This window comes from Cricetulus griseus, assembly GCF_003668045.3.
Source record: "Cricetulus griseus strain 17A/GY chromosome 1 unlocalized genomic scaffold, alternate assembly CriGri-PICRH-1.0 chr1_0, whole genome shotgun sequence".
Lineage (NCBI taxonomy): Eukaryota > Metazoa > Chordata > Mammalia > Rodentia > Cricetidae > Cricetulus > Cricetulus griseus.
In genome coordinates, this window is record NW_023276806.1 from 239,816,231 (window position 1) to 239,837,083 (window position 20,853).

The 20,853-nt window shown below is 35.9% G+C and overlaps 1 protein-coding gene across 1 annotated transcript in view; it reads right to left on the reverse strand.

The window, feature by feature from the left end:
- Window positions 1-11,783, reverse strand: part of Anxa10 (annexin A10) — a 44,862-nt gene extending 33,079 nt beyond the window's left edge. The window contains exons 1-3 of the mRNA XM_027394107.2: window positions 11,769-11,783; window positions 7,852-7,933; window positions 3,391-3,485 (exon numbers count right to left, since the gene is read on the reverse strand). Of these exons, the coding sequence (XP_027249908.1) occupies window positions 3,391-3,485; window positions 7,852-7,933; window positions 11,769-11,783 (192 nt within the window). The remainder of the gene's footprint in view (window positions 1-3,390; window positions 3,486-7,851; window positions 7,934-11,768) is intronic.
- Window positions 11,784-20,853: the final 9,070 nt, after the last annotated feature.

Below are 20,853 nucleotides of genomic sequence, written 5' to 3' on the forward strand. Positions count from 1 at the left end.
GCATATACACAGCTGCCTCCTTTACATCACACACATTCCCTTGGTCTCTCTCTTTCTTCATAATGAAAGAAGTCCTGCTGTACTGAGGATCTACCTTTTTATCTCACTGGATTATCTCCTCAGATATAATCACACTGGGAGGTAGGGCTCTGACATATACATTTTAGGGGCCATGATTCCATGACAGTATAGTGGGTGCTCTAGACAGACTGGTGAATAAAACACATATTCCTTCTTTTCTGGAGCTTGTATTTCAGAGGGAGGTGCACATCATGAATAAGAATAGGTTGATCTAGTAAGATGAGTGTTGTGGACATGCTTACACAAGAACAGGAAGGGGAGTTATGAGTGCTGGTATATGCCTTGAAATAGGTAACAGTGTCTAATATATAAACTCCCTGGTATAGCTGAAATTTAGCAAAATCTTGAAGAATGTGGGTGGGTTCACTGTCTTTGACAACCATCGTAATTCTCAGTTGAGAACAAAGGGCATTAAGGAGAGGCTGTGGAAGGAACAAATTCATGGAGATTATGTGATTTTGTTGCGGCCATGCACAAAATTATACAATCAATTCTGTGGTTAAATAATTGACAGAAATCAACATATTTCAGCTGGGCAGTGGTGGTGCTTGCCTTTAATTCCAGCACTTGGGAGGCAGAGGCAGACAGATCTCTGTGAGTTCGAGACCAGCCTGGTCTGCAAGAGCTAGTTCCAAGACAGCCTCCAAAGCCACAGAGAAACCCTGCCTCAAAAACTCAAAAAAAAAAAAAATCAAAATATTTCAGAGCTGACTATTTCTGTTACAGGTGAAAACTAGGAACATGAATTGCTTTAATGCTCCAGTTGAACTCCTTGAGGGACTATTGTCTGGTTGTCAAGCTTGTCATGGATGGGTAGCCTTCTCCTGATATCTTGGTCCTTTTGCATTGTCAACAGCCCATCACTTGCTGTGGTGGGAAAGACTAGTGTGCAATCTCATTATTTATACTGACATCTATGCCAAACACATAATTCACTAGGCTGGCTTGTATTCTAAATGAAGAATTTCCTCCATGTTAGACCTTGGCCTGAGTTCTAGAGTGAAGGCACAAAATAAGCCAGTCCCTATTCTTTTTTTTTACATGTTACTGTCAACTTGGTAAGCCATAAACACAAACCAATAGCCAGTATCCTGGTGTTATGTACAGAGATCACTGGGCCCCAAGCAGGAAGCACTTAGTTCAGAGCAGAGAGCACATGACAAGCTGGGCAGCTTTTCAGGAGTACCCAACCACTGACTGCATCTTACTGGAGGAGCTTCAATTGGCTATGAGGTCACAGTCATCCAACAGACATCAATCAATGAGTCCTAGTATTAAGAAAACATTATACTAAGCTATGGCAGAATAAAAGTTATTCCAAGTTAGGACACTGGTAATGAGGAACAGACACAAGCAAGCTCATGGGATAGATTCTACTGGATTCGAGGAGTGGGTGTTCAGTTTGCAGAAGTTTTATGGGTATAGTTATGGGTACAGCCAAGGCAATGAAAATGGAGGCTCCTGAAGACAGATGAAACAGTATGACAAAAGATAGGGAAGCAGGCAGGAGTGCTGTGGGAAACTATAGCTGTTTCCTGGAGGATACATCAATCATGTGTAAGACAGACCAAGAGTGAGCAAAGGAGAGGTAGAGGGGAAGGAATACGGAGGGAGAGAACAATGAAGACGCAAAATGAAAATGAGATAAGTGCTTCCCATATCGCAAGAAGGGATTCAGGTTTGTGCCATGCACACACTGATATTATGCCATGGACACACAGATATTTATGATGGAGTAGTAGAATAAATGTTAGAGATAGTTTAGGCTTTGCTTCATTTTGGATTTAGGTTGAATAGTGGACTGGTCTAGGCAAAGAGGAAGGTGGGGAGAGGCTAGAGGTTTGGTCGAAGGAGCCAATTAGGATTAGTCTGAGCCAAAACCATCGTGATCTAAATCTGTAGTGGAGGGAAAGAGAAGAATGTGAAGGACAGATAAATGGCAGGGCTTGACAGCTGACTGAATGACAACATTTCTGAGATGATGGACAAGCCTGGTTATGTGTTGTCCCACTTCTTCAGTAATTCAGTGACAAGCCATGACATGCCGATTGTCCAGTTGTCCAGCAAATACACAGCATAAACAACTCTAAGACCTTAGTGAAAAGGATTTCACTTCAGTGCAGGGTATTTTTTAATGGTTTTTAAATTCCTTGAGTCTAAGGAAGTCTTGTCTTATTTTAATCTGCTTTGTCATGATGTTGCAGTGTTTGATGCACACAGTATTTTTTTTTGCCTAAATTAACTTGTCATATGAAAACCTAAAATGTAAGTACACCTTTGAATTAAAAAAAAATGTTCCCAGGAAGTGGCATCACCTAGAGGACTGTACATATTTAGATCTTAATAGATTAACAGCTGTATTATTTTGATTATGTTTATATTTTGTTTGCAAGAAAGTCAGTTCTGGGAGTGTAAGCTGAGGTAACAATTTTATCTGGACAACGAGTATACTGTCTTCTCATTTGGCTTAATTCAACCCATCTCTCTACTTGCAGAGCTTTATGGATCATTAACCATTCTAAAACTCAGGACTACCTTTTGCTATGTGTGTTATGGTTGTTCAAAGGCTGAGCTTTAGAGACAGAGTCAATTTATACTGACTAACTCTGCAGAGAAAGTTTTATGAGAGTGTTTCATCGATAATGTTCAGTTGACAAAGTAATTGCTATTCCAGACCCTTTTGGCCTGAAGAGTTTTTGTTCTGAATCTGTGGTTTAAATGCATAACAAAAGCAAAGACTCCTTAATGGTACTTTCTTTGAAATTAGAATGTGATTACTTTAAAACATGGATAGTTTTATTGCCTTAAACTATTTTTAAACTGCCATTCGTTTTTTAATGGTCTCCATCACTGCATGCTGTGGAGAAGAAAAGGTAGGAGAAAATTCATACTGGTTCAGAGCTGGGCAAGGACCTGCAGAGAGGAGGAAAATATATTATTTTTTGACCTTAGTGATCATTAGTTCTTTCTATGCCTCCCCTAAAGCTCCATATAGGCCTTCCCAGCTCAACACTTATAGCCTAATTGGACCAAGTGGCATAAAAGGTTACCCAGCCTTTCATTTGTGGAAAGGTGTATGAATTGGAAAAGTGCAAGTAGACACCATGAGTACAGATATACCTTATACATATATGTGTTTCATGATATGCTCTTATTCCTTGAAATATTTAAGAACAAGACAGTTTTTAACTAGTGCGGAGTTCTAAAAAGTTTGTGCTCAGTGAGGAAAATAATAGGTCCATTTCTCTGAGAAGGGGGTTGATACTCAGGCACTTGCTATAGAAATAGGTCAAGGTAAAGAAGTCTTACCCTGCCATACATGCTCTGGTAGGCTCCAGCTATCATCTGCCTCTGTGCATTGCTGCGTTTTGTTAGGATGTCGATCAGCATGTCTTTGTTGCACTCTAGGAATGAATAATAACAGAATATCAAGGAAGTTCTTACTCAGTAGCTAGGAAGACTCTCCATTATGGACTAATCATAACTAACCAATGGACAGGTGTTATCCCTGTTAGTATTTTACTTTTAAATACAATTGGATATCATTAGCAATGATTGAAGAATCCTATTTGCTCTTCTCTCTCTCCCCCTCCCCCCTCTACCATTAATGCTAGTAATATACATTTCATTCCTTCCATCTAAAATCCCATAAGAAACATAAGAAGGTAAGAAAAATACAGCTTTTCTTCAGCTATCTAGTCTACCCTCCTGAAAAAGCGCCTCCTTGACTTTCAAGCTCCTGAGTAATAACTGAGTACCATGTCTTTCCAATAGCACAGTTACATACGTGGCTCATAATGAACACGTGTCCTGAAAAGAGGGCTGTTTTTGTAGGACCCACAAAAGAAAGGGAATAACCCAGAAGGAAATAATGAAATTACAAGGTGTTTACATACTTTAGTTGGGTGAAACTTTGGGAGGAACATGGTCCTTCACCCATTACCTAGGCAGTCTTTCTGTGTTGTGTATCCTCACTTATTCATATCACAGTATTACATTATCACATTACACCAAAACATTCATTGAAACCATGTATCAAAATTGCTTTTCATTATGTTGTATTTCAGAGTGGAGTGACCAAGATAACTTTAACCTTTGTATCAGCTTGGCTAATGCAGATTAATTTCTATCTAAAGCCTTATGACCTCCTTTATCTTAGGGTATTTATCTTAGAAAACTCAGAAATGTAAATTCTGTCTTTGTTATCTATCATCTATCTATGCATCTATGTATCAATTTATGTATCTATATATCTATCTATATATCTATCTATGTATGTATCTATCATCTATCTATACATCATCATCTATTTATTTACCTCTCATCTGTCTATTATCCATCTATCCTTTTCATAAGAGAACAGAAAGATGGATGAATTAAAAAGAAAAAGGAGACTGTAAAGTTATTCATGAATAATGAATAGAAGATTTATTCAATGATTTCCATTTTGTTATTCTTATAATCATAGAAATTATTGAATTACTATATTCATCTGGTTTTGTTATTCTGCTGAGATTACATACAAATTTTCTCTCAGATTTACTTTGCATTTATTAGCTATTATAGTGGTTTTTGTTCACTTATGCTTTATGAGCTATTGCATAATAATTTTAAATGGATCTCAAAAATGTTATTAAAGTGTGTTAATTAAAATATAAGAAACAAAATACTGATAAAAAACTGAAAGAGAGTCTATTACTCATTGACTTCATAAAGTGATAATAAAGGGACATTATAAATAACTCTATGCTACATGTTTTAATTGTCTGGATAAATGGATCCATTCCTTCAAAGATATTATGTAGTCAAACTTATACAAGGAAAATCCACAATCTGAATGTATATGTATATATATATATATATATTATATATATATATATATATATATGAAATTGGATTAATAATTAATAGTCTGGCAGAATAAGTATTAATATTAGATATTTTAATAATTAATCTGACAAATTTTTAAAAGAAGAAATACCAGTTGTCTGTAATTTCTTCTGCATACTTGAAATGTTCTGATGCCAACCAGTATTACTCTAATGTCCAAACCAGAGGCAGACATTATAAGTGAACTCCTGACAAAAATCTTTCATGAACAAAGATGCAACTCCCTCTCCAAAAAAAAATACATAGGAAATTGAATACAACAGTATGTATGAAGAATTATATGTAGGTCTAACATTAGACAACCAGTGTAGGCTATGTCATTGACAGTTTAAAGAAGCAAATTCATGTGACTATAAGGAAAGATGTAGAAAAAGCATTTGACAAAATACAATGTTGTGGGATAATTTGAGTGTACTCTGACACTCCCCAGAATGACAATAAAGTTTATTTTGAATCATAGGATGGAGCTAGCTACTAGCTGACCAAAATTAGCCATAGAGGTTTTGGAGGACCAAGGACATATAAAAAGACCACTGAAATAGTAGGAATGGACTTAGGAGATTCTCTGACCTTTTGGATTGAGGAAGGAAAGAGGTTACTAGTCACTACTCTGCCATTTCTCTGATCAGTGAACTATTTACCCCAATACCTGACTCCCAAGATTTATTGATAAAATAATAATTAGGTAAATACTTCAAAGTTCAAAGACAAATGTTCATGCCAAAAATTCTAACCAAAGTAGTAATCAAAAGAAACTTTTTCAGTTTGGTGAAGGATTTCTGCAAAGTCTGGTGATTATTAGCATGGTGAATAAGATCCTTCACAAGGGAAAAGTGGCCACATTTAGCTGAGTGTGAGTATTTCAAAACAGATTACTTTTGACTTGTGTACTCCTTTGTTAAGATTTATGGATATAGGTTAAGAATGGTTTCAATTTTCCAATGTCACATGGAGATTCGGAAAACATACATGCTTACAGATTATAAATACAAAAAACAAAGAAACCAACAAACAATAATGATATCAACAAAAACAGCTTTTCAGAGCATGAATAAATAAGCAGCTGGTGGTGAATTGAGAATCTGGTGGTATTATTAGGAGATGCATGCCTAAGAAGTTCTGTTTTAGGTTGAATAAATACATTTTAAGCATCTTCCTGCAATTTTTGCTAAAATTCCTCATTTTCATATACCTTAAAGTCCATTTTTGTTTAAGAATTATATAATTAAGACTATCTGGGCAAAACATTGATTTATCTTTTCCATTTGCACTTGACCAAAATCATCAAAAATTGCAGGCCTTTGATACATGTGAAACTATTTTTGTTCTGGAATGCTCCCCAGATATTGTGCCATCAAACTCCAAACACTCTGAAAAATGTCAGCCTAAACCACACAAGCAAACTTCATGAGAGTCAGACTTTCACTCTGATGGTAATGACAGGATAGTTGAAACTGGAGAAAAGAATGTATTTATTCATTATTATTATTTTTTTCTGTGTGTGACCAAATTGCTCAGTGCTCTAGTTGTAAAGGATATATCATAGTCAGAATCCTGAAGAAAAACTTAATTTGTATCTGTGGTTTTTCTAGTGACTGTTGATGTTTTAAAAGAAATGAAATGATTGCCAACTCCTAAAGCCAAATTCAGAAATAATATACTCCATTATTTTCCTATGTGTGGTATGCTATTTGTGATTGAAACACAAAGGTGTGTGGGTGTGTAGTGTGCATTCATAGAGGAAAGAGAAAAAGCAGACAGAGAGAGACACAGAGAGAGGTGAGACAGTTGTAGAGACACACAGAGAGACAGAGAGGAGAATGATTTTGTAAAGTAATCATGCCATGATGTTAAGAGTTTGCTCTCTTATGCACAGATTGAATGTTTTTCTTTAACTATTTATTTTTGTCTTTTTTATTTGAATTACAAACAAGATTGAATTGCATGACAATCCCAGTTCTTTTAAGTGTAGTTGTTTAGTCCTGAAAAACCATTCTGGGTCTTACAGTGTAGGTCAGTAGTACTATTTCTTTTATATCTTCTTTATATCTTTTGTGTTTATCTTCCTGCTCACTTAGAAGTCTTTTAAGAGTGAGTTTTGTTCATGAATATTTAATAGTTTTACATTGAATCTTAAAGGTTAAAAGCAAGCTATTTTCCTTTTCCTTTCCTTTTGTAAATTCCCTTCCTTACAGGTTAAAGAATTAAAAGCAAGCTATTTTTCTCTTCTTTTTGTAAATTCCTTTTCTAAACCCTGAACTCATCTGATGAACATGAATTTGTTAAGCCAAATACCACATGCTAGGAACTCACAGATCACTCTCTAATTACAATGGACTGGCATGAGACAAATGATGGTCAAGGAGGAAGTGGCTAGGAAGAAAGATGCCCAGGGTGGCACAGTTGGTAGAGCCTGGGGGCTCAAAGAAGGATGCAGAAAGGATTTCATTTGGAGAATTTAGGTTAAAAACAGAGCAGAGACAGAATAGCATCCCAGGCAATTATATTAGGACAATTTGTGAGGTGTGAACAAACAGAACCATCTGGGAGTGTAGGATGCTAGATTTGGCGACAAGAGTAAGTAGCAACAGACATAGGCTAGAAAGAAAACAAGTGCAGAGGTCATGAGGATGCATTTGCTTTTGACTTTGTTTACTGCTTTTGGAATTTTACGTGAGAGTACACAGACTGACATTTGAGGACATGAGGACTTTATTTCAGGACACAAACTGCAATTTCCCTACAGCATCATGGTCTATTATTTTCCTCTACTTCTATGTTCTTGTGTCTGTCCTCTAGTTATTTTACATGCATGCTATCATGTTACCACACGGTAAAGAAGGACAGCACAATAACCAGTGCACAGATTCCCAGGCTTACCAAATCCTTGTAGTGCTCCCCCTAGCAGTTGGGCATCCATCACCGGGTTGAAATTTGGAGCTGGGAAGATGGTTCCTTGGACCTGGTGCAAAAAGTTAACACATAAGAGATTGTACTAATTTAATGAAAAGTTCCAATAGAATTTTCTGTATAAATGCATGCAGTAGACTATACCAAACTGACATTTATTAGATATCATTATTTGCATGTTAAACACAGAAAGCTAATTTGGTTGAGATTATTTGATTCAGTAGCTTCCACTGTATTGGCATCCATAATCCAAATAAGAAGTTGAAATTTTAGATCCCATAGTAAAAAGATGGAACAACCAAATTAAAATACGGATTTTCTTAGGTAATAATGACCACATTAACTGATGACCACTTTATAGAAGCTGAAAAAAAAAACATACTGAAAGAGTCATGTCATTCATCTAAATTATAAGAATTAGCTTTTTTTGGCACAAAAGAGAATTTAAAATCATATGAGAAAAAAATTAAAATACTGGAATGTAGATTATGGAATTTCTAAAAGTTTGAAGAATGTACACAAGATTGGTATTATTTACTTGAAGCACCTGGGTGCAGAGAAAAACATTAAAAAAATTGACCCCCACATCTCTTGTCAGTAATAAAATAGCAGAACTTTTAGGGAAGGTTTCTGATTCCAGATACAGTCAGCAAGAACTCTGCGCCCTATGCCCACCCTCCTCCCAACTAAAACTCTACCTATCACATATCCTTTCTGCTTCCCAGGGAGGGTGAGGCATTCCATAGGGGGTCATCAGAGTCTATCGTAATTTTTGGGATAGGGCCTAGCCCCACCCCTGTGTGTCTTGGCTCAGGGAGTATCCCTCTATGTGGATTGGGCTCCCAAAGTCCATAACTATGCTAGGGATAAGTATTGAAATACTACAGGAGGTCCTGTATATTCCCGAGGTCTCCTCACTGAAACCCACGTTCCTGGGGATATATTTATATATTTCTTTCACTCAGAAAATAATTTTTAACAATCTATTGTTTCAGAACAATATTAAGTTCACAAAAATATTTAGCAGAATGGATATTAATTTCCCATAATTTTCCTATTTGTCCATCCTCTCTCATTATCAGCATCTGTGAGAGTAGTATGCTTGCTATATGTACCTACTTGATATAAATATATATATATTATGATATATATGATATATATTAATGTGATATATATTAATCTTCAGTCCATATTTTATATTATGGGTCACCTGTGGTGGTATACATTATTTAACTTCAGACAAATTTATAGGGGCATGTGCTTATCATTATAACCACTGTTATAATATCTCACAGATACTTCAATGTCTTAAGCATCCTCTACATTTTCATCTCTGCCTATTAAAAGATTTTTTTGAGGAATAAATAAGATGTGCCTAATTTTCTGCTATAACAGGAATTGGAAGTGAACTCACCACTTGAACATTACTAGTTACTACCTTAATGATTTTAATCTTGCTAAGTGTTATCAGCCAAATGAAAATTTATTTTAAAATTTAAAAAGATAAAAACTCAAAGCACTAAAAAATCAGAAACAATGCAAGAATTTCCAGTGTATCCATTTATATTCAGTATAGTAAATTCTTAGCTAGAATAATATGACAAGTGAATGCTACAAAGGAGATATAAATAAGAAAGCAAGAAGTAAAAGTATTCTTATTTGCCAGTAACATGATTCTATAAATCAAACATCCCTAATATTATACCATGAAAATTCTACAATTTATAAACACTCTCAATAAAGGAACAAGATGCAAAATTAATATACATAATTCTGTAGCCTTCAATGCACTAACAATATATAAAGAAACAAATCAGAAAAACAATACTGTCTTATTTATTTTTTCTATTGTTGTGGACACATCTTTACCAAAGCAACTTATAGGAAAAAGTGTTTACTGAGGGCTTACAATTTCAGAGGAGGAGCTTAGGACTTATCATGGTGGGGAGGAGCATGACATCAGGAAGACAGGCATGACATTGGAACAGTATTGGAGAGCTCACACATTCAGATAACAACTGCTACCAGAGAGAGAATGTTAATTGTGAATAACATAGACTTTTGAAGTCCCAAAGCCTACCGGTAGTTACATACCTTTTCCAACAAGCCCACACTTCCTAATCCTTCCAAATAGCCTCACCCTGCAGGGACCAAATATTCAAATATATATGAGCCTATGGGGACTATTCTGATTCAAACTACCACAAATAACAGGCCTAATAGATTTTTAAAAAGTGTCTTAGGAAAAGAAAGACCTGCACAATGGAAATTTTGAGACAAAGAGGAAGGAAACTAAAGAAAATACCAAAAGATGGAAGGCCCTTCCATGACCACGGATTAGAGGATTTATATGTGAATATGTCTATCATATTAAAACCAATCTTCAGATTCAATGCAATTCCCATCAAACTCTCAATACAATTATTCACAGAAATTTAAAAACATAGTCTTAAATTTCATATGGAATCACAAAGACCCATTAGAGCCAAAACAATCTTGAACAATATCAGCAACAACAACGATGATAATAATAAGACTGCTAGAGGTGTACCTCTCCAGATTTCAAGTCATATTACAGATTTATTTTGATCCTTATTTCTATTTATGATGAGAAAATATGACTGGAAAGTATATCATGTAGGGGAGAAAGAGTTTACAATGTGAGCCCCAACTTAGAAAATAAGGTGGACTTCCATCAGAAACAGGAGAAAGAAGATTTTAAAAACATGTACCACATGTTTACATAATTGTGAGCTGGCCATGATAGTGAACCAAGAAACCTGTATGTATGTGAAGTTACTGTTAGCACTATTTTCCATGTAGCATATTCTGACATAAAGCTGTTGTGAAGTAGTTGTCATGGAATTGCAGAATTACAGATTTTTCTCGAGATTTAATAGTTCTAAAAGGTAACTACTCACATTTGTATTGCATTGAGTACAACATCTGTAGGTATCTAGATTCTCAATACTTTGTACTGAGATGTATGTATCTCAGTGAGTAATAGATATGTCTTCACCTGAAGGACTAGTAGCACTTGGCTAAATCTTGAAAACATTACAAATTTCAAATAATTCCTTGTGGTATATAAAACATGATTCCTAGTAAGGAAAGCATAATGCTTGCTGTGGCCGATAACATATTTCTTACATTGTAAAATGTGGCCACAGTAAAGTTTATTCTTATCAAAATAATTATTGCAAGATATTAGGAAATGTGTAAATGTTTTGTCTTGGACCCCATAAAGATTTGAATTCAAGTTTCTTCTGTGCCAGTAAATAATTGTGCGGGCATAGGAGTTCCTTCAATTCAGTGTCTCATTTTTCTTACAATGTATGAATAATATGACCTTGATATCATGTGTGTCATAAGCATGAGAAAGTTTTAAATATGATGATCAGAAAATACATACAAAAGATCAGGTTTGGTTGGGACACTTAACTGTAAATTTTAATATCCAATGTTCACAGGGAAATCAAGATATGAAGATCTAAGAACAAATTAAATTAAGTTGGAGAACATGTAATACTTCTACTAATTCTCTGTGAATTTCTTACTATGTATGTCTTAGTTTGACTTACATTGCTATAATAAAGCAGTGATTAAATCTAATGTGGGGCAGGAAGGTTTTATTTGGCTTACAAGTTATAGTTCATCATTGAAGAAGTAAGGCAAAAACTTATGGAGGGGGTTTGATGGAGAAAACCTAGAAGAACATTGGTTATTGACTTGATTTCCTTAGCCTGTTAAGTTATCTTTTTCTGCAGCTCAAACCCACTTGCTTGGGAAAATATTATCCAAAGAGGTCTGGGTCCTTTCACATCAATATCTACACAGCCAGTGCAGTAGGACAATGGGCCCATGATCATGGAATCTACTGACCTTACCATGTTCCCCACCATTCTGACACAGCTGGCCTGATAGAATTATAGAAGTACCCTTTGAAGACACAGTTTGTGGTAGTTTGGGGGGAAATAGCTCCCCAAAGTGAGTGGCACTATTAGGAAGCATGGCTTTCTTGCAGTAGCTATGGCCTTGTTGGAGGAAGTGATCACTGTGGCAGCAGGATTTGAGATATCATATATCCTCAAGCCACACCCAATGACACAAATCACTTTTTGTTATTTGTAAGATGTAGAACTCTCAGCTACCACTCCAGCACCATGTCTGCCTACAAGTTGCCATTTCCCACCATGATGATAATGGACTGAACCTCTGAACTATAAGCCATCACAATTAAATGTTTTCCTTTATAAGAAAATAAAAAGAAAGAAAACACCTCATTGATGTACCTACAGACCAATTTAATGAGACAGTGCCTCAAATGAGGTTCTCTTTTCTCAAGTAATCAAGTTGACAAAAACTAACCTTCACAACACATCTTGGTAATATTCATTATTCATTCCTCCATCTAATTCCTCTCAGACCCCCTCTATTTTCCCAAATCCCAACTTTTTGATGTTTTTTTTTGATGGTCATATACTCATGGGTGTGGGCCTATACACTAGGTCATCATTCATTAGATACCACATCCTTAAAGAAAATGGACTTTTTGTCTCCCAGAAGTTATGATGTGGTACCTGAGTTATGAAGCATGCTTCTCTCTTAGTGGTGGGTATTTGGAACCTCTTTCTACTTTTACTTGTTTGATCTTGTACAGGCAATTATGGATGGCATGGACTCATAAGTATGTTAGCCCTGCCATATCCATAAGAGACTGTACCAGTCTTCCCTGATTTCTGGTCTTTACTATCTTTCTGAACCCTGATCCCTGGACCTTGGGAAACAAATGAGATGTAGATGTCCAGGTTGTGCCTGAGTATCCACAGATACTTATTTGCTGAACTTTGTCAGTTGTAACTTCCTGTACTAATTACTGGCCACAAAGAACTCCTCTGATAAGTCTGAAAGTTACACTAATCTATAGGTACAGAGTTACAAATTTAGAAGTCATTTTGATAACATGCCTTTTTTTTTTTGCAGAATAACAGTAATAAGTTCACACCCAGGAACTAAGAGCTCCTCAACCATAGATTCTTAGTCATATTTGCATATTTTTGTAATGTGGAATGGGCCTTGAATCCAATAAGAAAGTACTTGGTTACTCCCAGAACATCCTTGCCACTATTATCCCCAGCAGTGGACATACCCTGGGTATGTTCATAGGGTTCACAGGTGAGTGAGAGTGTTAATGATTCCCCCATTCACCAGCCTCCTAAATACCACCTTATGGTACTATACAATCTATCCAGCTAACAGGAAGCTTTCTAGTCAGTAACAGTTTGATTTCTTCAAGCCCTGTGACAAATATGTGAGCATCTTCAGCTCTTGAGTCTTATCCTCAGTTTTGATAGGCAACCAAAAGTGACAACAATAACCTGTTTTGTTTTGGGAATATAAATTTTTTTGAAATATCATCAAAGAAATGATAAAGATATTCTTTCATACTTTAACATATCCAGCAAACATATATTTTCCATTCAACAATATATGCAGAAACACATTCTTTAAAATCTCTAATATAATTAAATGGCTAGCAAGGAGAAATCTTCCCTAGGACTAAGCATATTCTGCAAGGTTTCAAAGCTCTCCTTTGGGTGAAATACAAGCTAGGTTTTTAGTAATGTATGAATGGTTGGAAAAATGTCCTTAGTATGACTTATTAGAGCAGACAGGACACTAGTCAAATTATAGAGTCTCCCTCTTCCTGGAGAGCAATCACATTACAATCATGTCTCCTGCAGATTAGCCCTAAGGGGGTTTTCAAGAGCTAAAATCTCAACACAAATCAAGGTGATGGAGAACATGCAGAGTTACACTAACTTCTGCCCTAGTGTGGAAAATAATTCACTCTGAGTATGAACATAAGACATTCTACACACTCATTTCAGCTGAAAGGGGGGGGAATGTTTATGCATTTATTTAATCTACATGAAGTCTTGCTGTGCAGTATCTGTACTCTCTAGTTTTCTGTTGCTGTGATTAAAATTCCACAGCCAAATGAATTTAAAGAAGGAAGAATTTATTTTACCTTGTAGTTCTAAAGAGATAGAGTCCAACTTGATGGGAAAAACAAGAAAACAGATTGCAGTACCAGGAAACTGGCTAGTTGCCTTTTCATCCACAAATAGAAAGCAGAGGGAACAGGAAGTAAGAATAGACTTACTCAGAAGATCCTGTCCCAGTCTGCTTCTCCAGGGTACCATGCATGTCTTTCTTAGGTCCTCCCTGTTTCCCAGAGAAAATTGGGAGCATGGGGGAGGGGAGAGGGAAAAAGAGAGTGGGGAGAAAAGGAGGGGAGAGAAGGACATGGGGGAACAGGAAGGTTGAGTCTGGGTAAAAATGGAGGAGACCAGGATAAGAGATATCATAATAGAGGGAGTCATTATAGTTTTAAAGAGAAATCTGGCACTAGGGAGATTTCCAGAGATCTACAAGGGTGATACCAACTGACAATCTAAGCAATTGTGGAGAGGCTACCTTTCAATGCCCTTCTCCCATAATGAGATTGATAGAGCCCTTATCCAGTGGATAATGGAAGCAGAGGCAGACACCCACAGCTAAACACTAAACTGAACTCTTGGAACCCAGTTGCAGAGAGAGAGGAGTGATGAGCAAAGGGCTCAAGACCAGGCTGGTGAAACCCACAGAAATAGCTGACCTGAATAAGGGGGAGCTCATGGTCCCCAGACTGATGGCTGAGAGGCCAGCATGGGACTGATCCAGACCCCCTGAATGTGGGTGTCAGTTAGGAGGCCTCGGCAATCTATGGGGCCTTGGATAGTAGATCAGTATTTATCCATGGTGCACGAATAGACTTTGGGAGCCTATTCCACATGAAGGAATGCTCTCAGCCTGGACAACGGGGGCAGACCTAGGCCCTGCCTGGGATAACATGACAGAGTTTGGAGATCCCCCATGGAGGTCCTCAGCTTCCCTGGGGAGTGGAGGGGGGTTGGAGTGGGGGCTTGGGGAGGGGTAGGTGGGGAGCAGGGGAGGAGGGGAAGGAGAGGGAGCTGGGATTGACATGTGAAGCAAGCATGTTACTAATTTAAATAAAATAAAATAAAAAAGAATAGACACACCCTTAAAACCTGTTCCCAGTGATGTTTATATATCCTTCAATAAGCCACTACCTCCTGAAGATTCTGTAATTTTCCCAAATATCTCCATCAACCTGGGACTAACTGTTCAAATGCATGAGCATATGGGGGCAACTTTCATTAAAATCACAAGAGTGTTCCATGAAGTAAGGCTAAGAATGTTGGTCTCCTTTTCATCATAGCTTCACCATAGCCCCTGATCTTTTTTTTTACCATGGGATAGCTACATAGATTCACTGGAACTTTGATATGTATTTGGATAGTAGCAAGTGAGTAATATAAAGCCAAGGAATTACATGATTTTTTCTGCTAAAATTAAAGGAGACTAACACATATTTATGTATTTAATTATAAATGAATTTTTAAATGTAGGCATTTTGGAAGACACAGGATTCCAATTGGTAAATATTCTGGGATATATATTTCAGATTGACTCTAGAGACACTTGAATATATGTTAACAATGGATTGGATGTTTACAATTAGCCAAAGCTTTAATTCTATCTATCTATCTATCTATCTATCTATCTATCTATCTATCTATATATTAAGAAGTCTGTTAACACAAATTAATGTGTGTGTACAGAGTACATCATGATGTACTTTGAAAAATTTGGTAATAAATTGCATATTGCTTTTTAATCCTGTGGACACAAACACCCATAGTTTATGAAGAATATGGGATTATAAAGGTAGATGGATTTGTCTTCATCTCCTCCTATAGTTGGAAAATAATTTGCTTGTTTGAGCTCTGACTCGGTTATTTTATATTTCCACTATCAAGTGATAGTGGAAATTTATTTGTTATCTTTTTAGAACATCTGATAGTTACATATTCCTAGAATTTCCTCTAGAGTATAAGTTAAATATAGGCTAAAGTAGAACCTTTTAACACAGTTAGGAAAAAGTCTTAGACATGAAATTTTTTACTAGCTTGGGTACTTTGGAAAGTCTGGGGATTGGTAAAAGAAAGATCAAGACATACAAATTGTTTTTTTTTCTGTTATTGTGGTGATGAGGAAGACGTAACCAATGTCAACTATCTAGTGTTTCAACCACTTCATAGCATAATTAGTTAGGGGAGAAGCTGAAAATTGGTTTCTCTGTGCAAGACGCATAGATGTCAAACTATGTTTCAGTCTTAAACTTAATTCAGACTTGTCAAGAGGCCACAAAACAGTGATTCCTCAAGTATAGTTTTGAAAAGCAGTTTTTGGCACTGTCCCATCCATGACAATTATATTGTCCCCAAATTCAAAACTCAGTTCAAGCCCCACCAATGACATGGAATCTTTTTAGATTTTACCAAACAATGCTTTCCACCTGCACCTCTATTATGGGTGGCCCTCTTTGCTACATTTCATTATCTTCAAATTTTAAACTTCCAGTGGGCAAACGCCTTTCTGTTTTGCCTTTGAAGCTGCTAATATGGCACTTGAAATATAATGTGGACTTTAAGAATTTTTATGCATCATGAGGATCCCCAAGTTAGAGAAGGACATTAAGTTTCTATTGTGTTAAACACATGACCAAAAGCAATTTGGGGAGGAAAGGGTTTATGTTACAGCTCAAAGTCCATGAAGGGAAATCAGGGTAGTACCCTCAGGCAGGAACTGGCAGAAACTGAAGCACAGTGCACAGAGGAAAGCTACTTACTGGTTTGTTCCTCAGGACTTCCTGAGCCTGTTTTTCCTAGGAACACCAACTCACATGTGATACTACCCACATTGGTCATTAATCCAGAAAATATCCCACAGGCTTGTCTGTGGGCCAATATAATAGAGGCCTTTTTCTCAATTGAAGTTCTTTATTATCAGATGACTCAAGCATGTGTCACATTGACAGGAAAATCTAACAAGGCCAGAGTTCTTCAATTTATCCAACAGTCTTTTCGAAAATCAATTACCCACGTAAACAGGCTACATTTTAAGTGTTTTCAGGTGCATTTCATTGAGCAATCTTGAGGGACTGAATCTATTCATCATCTTCATATGCAAGGAGTCTATGATGCTAAGTTTCTTAAGAGCACACTGATCGTGAGTCATGAAGAAAATAACCAAATTCAAATTAAACGCCACAGTTAGTGCTAATTCCATTATAGCAGCAATCATTGTATAAGGAAATAAATTATGTGTCCTATTGAGGAGACTTTCTCATTTATGTAAGAGAAAATATATTTCTATTTCTAAAAGTCCCACAGGAAAAAAAAGCCAAATTACATAAACAAATTGTTGTGTTTATGTTATCGTATATTGTTACATCAGTTTAAATTGAACGAAGACAACAACACATGTACAAATGTGCATGTGTGAGCATGCATGTGTGTGTTAAAGAGAAGACTGAAAAAAGGAAAGGTAAATAAAAGTACATTTCCAACAATTGGGTTCTCAACATTGTAAAATTCCTAATATTTAATTTTAAGTTATCTGTAGAATCCCAGCGTGAACTCATCTGTCATCATGAGTCCCCAGTAGATTGATTTCAGACACTTTTTGGTGATGGCATTGGAATGAATGACTCCATAGCAGGATTGGATGACATTACAAAGGCAAGGCATGGTCTTTTCTTTGAGATGGTCATGCCAGCATTTTTGGCTGAGTCTTATTTTTTCCTGACTACTTTTCTTTCTCTCAACCCTTGAGGTTAAAATCTATATTAAATTCTCTTAATAAACTCCAATTTTACTTCAAGGGCAAAACAAAAAGGAAAGCATGCCTATGCTGGCTGAATATTCCCTAAACTAATTAATCTCAGGAAACAGAAACACAGCTTCAAGTTAGAGAACAATTAACCTTATTTTCTGCATTCTTCAAACTTATGAAGATTTTTAGCAAAGCAGTTACTGAGATGTGATTCTTCTGAATCTAAGTTCTGGCTAAAAAGGCAATATGACTTCAGTTTATTTCTATCTATCTATCTATCTATCTATCTATCTATCTATCTATCTATCTATATTTTGGTTTTTCAGACAGGGTTTCTCTGTGGCTTTGGCGGCTGTCCTGGAACTAGCTCTTGTAGACCAGGCTGGTCTCAAACTCACAGAGATCTACCTCTGTGAGTGCTGAGATTAAACACGTGCACCACCAATGTCTGGCCTATAAAATTTAATAAAAATAAAATTTAATCAACAGATGCCTAGTTCCTTGGTACCAACACAGCTAGTGGTATTAAGATGGGACATTCATATTTTCTTTTTCAAATTGATAGAAAAGTATTCACAGACAAGATATGTCTACTAAATTAGTGGATATAAAATCTTTGTCAGCAGTTAGATGTGCAGGAATCTAATCTACAGAGATCTTAATAGGTAAGATACAAAATACCCTAGCTAATTTATAGTAAACTATTTTCAGGAAGATGTAATTGCAAATAACATTAACTTAATAGAAGACTACTAAACTTAAGCTAATTACAATGAAATAGAAAATTTCAAATATTGCTTACTTTATCTTTATGTGGAACAATTGCCTTTGTGTTATCTAAATAAGTCATAAATATTACTGGCTTCATAAGGTGGAGACAAGGGGAAATTTTTAAAAAAGCAGCAGGATAATGGAAATAAGAGCTTGTGCTACCACAGGAGAGGGCCTAGGCCCTGCCCCAAATGATGTGACAGACATTGATGATCCCCCATGGAAGGCCTCACCCTCCCTGGGGAGCAGGAGGGGGATGGGGTGGAGGGTCTGTGGGGGGCATGGGAGGATGGGAGAGAGAGGAAAGTGGGATTTTTATGTAAAATAAGATTGTTTTGTTTTTAAATAAAAAATGTGAGGAAAAAAAGAAAAAAAGAAACACATTTTGTAACAGAATAAACAAAACAAAACTTGGAGCATGAATGGAAGAACCTGACCCAGGAATATAGGGGCCCTTTAGAAGCTGGGAAAGGCAGGGAGCTATTTTCTTCCCTAGTCTCCATCAGGAACTAGTCTTGCTGATACCTTAAGTTCAGGCTACTTGAATTGACTGTACAGTTTTGGATCACAAGGAACATTAAATGATGTGGGTCTAAGCTATGGAGTTTATTTTCTATCATTTCTTACACGAACTCAGAAAATGAAATGATTTGCTTGAATCCTGTTTCTGTGTCCACCAATCCTAAACTCTCACTTCATAAATTTACCCAGTCCCAAGTACATTCCTTGCATCCATAACAAATGATATTTACATACTGGAAATGACAGAACTACGAAAAGAAAGCAAGAATATAGAAATATTCAGATAATGAAAAAAATCACATTGTAAGATATGAGTAAATCATTTCATATTAGTATTAATGAAAAAACCTAAAAGTTAACATTTACAACATTGCATTTAGACACATTTATGTCACAAAGGAAACAAATTATCATCAAAATTCCATTCCTTAATATTAAATGTGAGAATGCACCTGATCCCTTATAGAATCTAGAGGAAAAGATTTAGGACTCAAAAGTTTGGAACCCAGAACAATGAAAGGGAAGGAAAATATCAATTATGTATTATTTCATAAATAATAATCCAGGGTTATTTCAAATGAAAATATAATCAGTGTACAGAAGTAAATGGAAGAAATACTTCAATACTCTTAATATTGATGTTCAAAATTAATCCAATGTAATAGCCAACAATAACTGAATTTTTACCACATAACAAAATTTGTGCTAAAGAATGGGAACAGTTTTTAAAACAGGTAATGAATGCATACTTAATATAATCACCTTGGTAACTGAGGAAATCTCTTTAAAACAATTAAAACAATTTCTCTTTTCATTATGTACAAAGAATTGTTAAATATGTTAATTGAAGACTCTAGAGGAAATAGTTTATTAGGTACTCTTCTCTACTTTTCACATTTTGGATTTAGTAATATAGAATTTGTTCCCTAGTTGAATAACTTTGACATCTTAATTTATAATATACCTGTTCTTTCACTTTATAAAATGATTTTTAATGTTGCTATTTTCTTATCTCTGTTGACAAATAACAGATTAGCTCTAAATATGCTCCTCAAACATTTTATGAGTGGTCTAATAAATTATATGAACAAGGCAGTATAAAGTAGGGCATGTGTTCTCATTCAAAAGTATTATATATGTAAAAATGATGTTTCAGTATTTATACATAGCCACTGGTTAAATAGTTGGTAACTCCAAGCACGAGAGTGATGACTTCATGCCCAGTGTTATTGTATTTGTTTCCCTTGGTTGATGATGATTCTCACATTAAAAAGAAGTAGTATGAGTTCCTAAAGAGGATATTTTTGCTTTCATTCCAGCTGACACAGACTGAAGTACAAGGTATAGTTGCATGAATACTTTGATATTCCACCATTAGGCATGTTGGCTGTTAAGCTTGCGTATCTTTTTGTTTGTTTGTTTGTTTGTTTGTTTTCTAACTAAGGTAAGGAAATCAGTGTCTCTAAAGTTTATTGAGAAGTTTGAACATCAATAGTGAGAGAAATTTGTCAAATTCTATTCTTGCATTTTGAAGACCACCAGGCTTTCTTGTTTTGTACACATCATCTGTGTAAAGTTCATTGAATCAGAAAATGTTAAGAAAGTCATGAATTCTATGTCAAATGCCGAAAAAATAAAAGGTTATATTGTTACTTCTTGCACTAGTAACAACAGAATGCTTAGGAAATAAAAATAAAAGGCATCTCAAAAATAAGAGTCAAGGACTACTAAAAAGGCACTTGCTTAGTTAAATCTGTTAAACTGGATTCAGTCTCTAGTATTCAAATTACGGAAGGAGAGAAGCACTTCTGCCACCTGATGCTCACATCCACACTCACACACATGCACATATACACACAACAATGGAAATAAAAAGTAAGAGTTGACTTCATTTGAGGAAACAAGCAAAAGCTTGTAGGAGTATGTCATTACTCA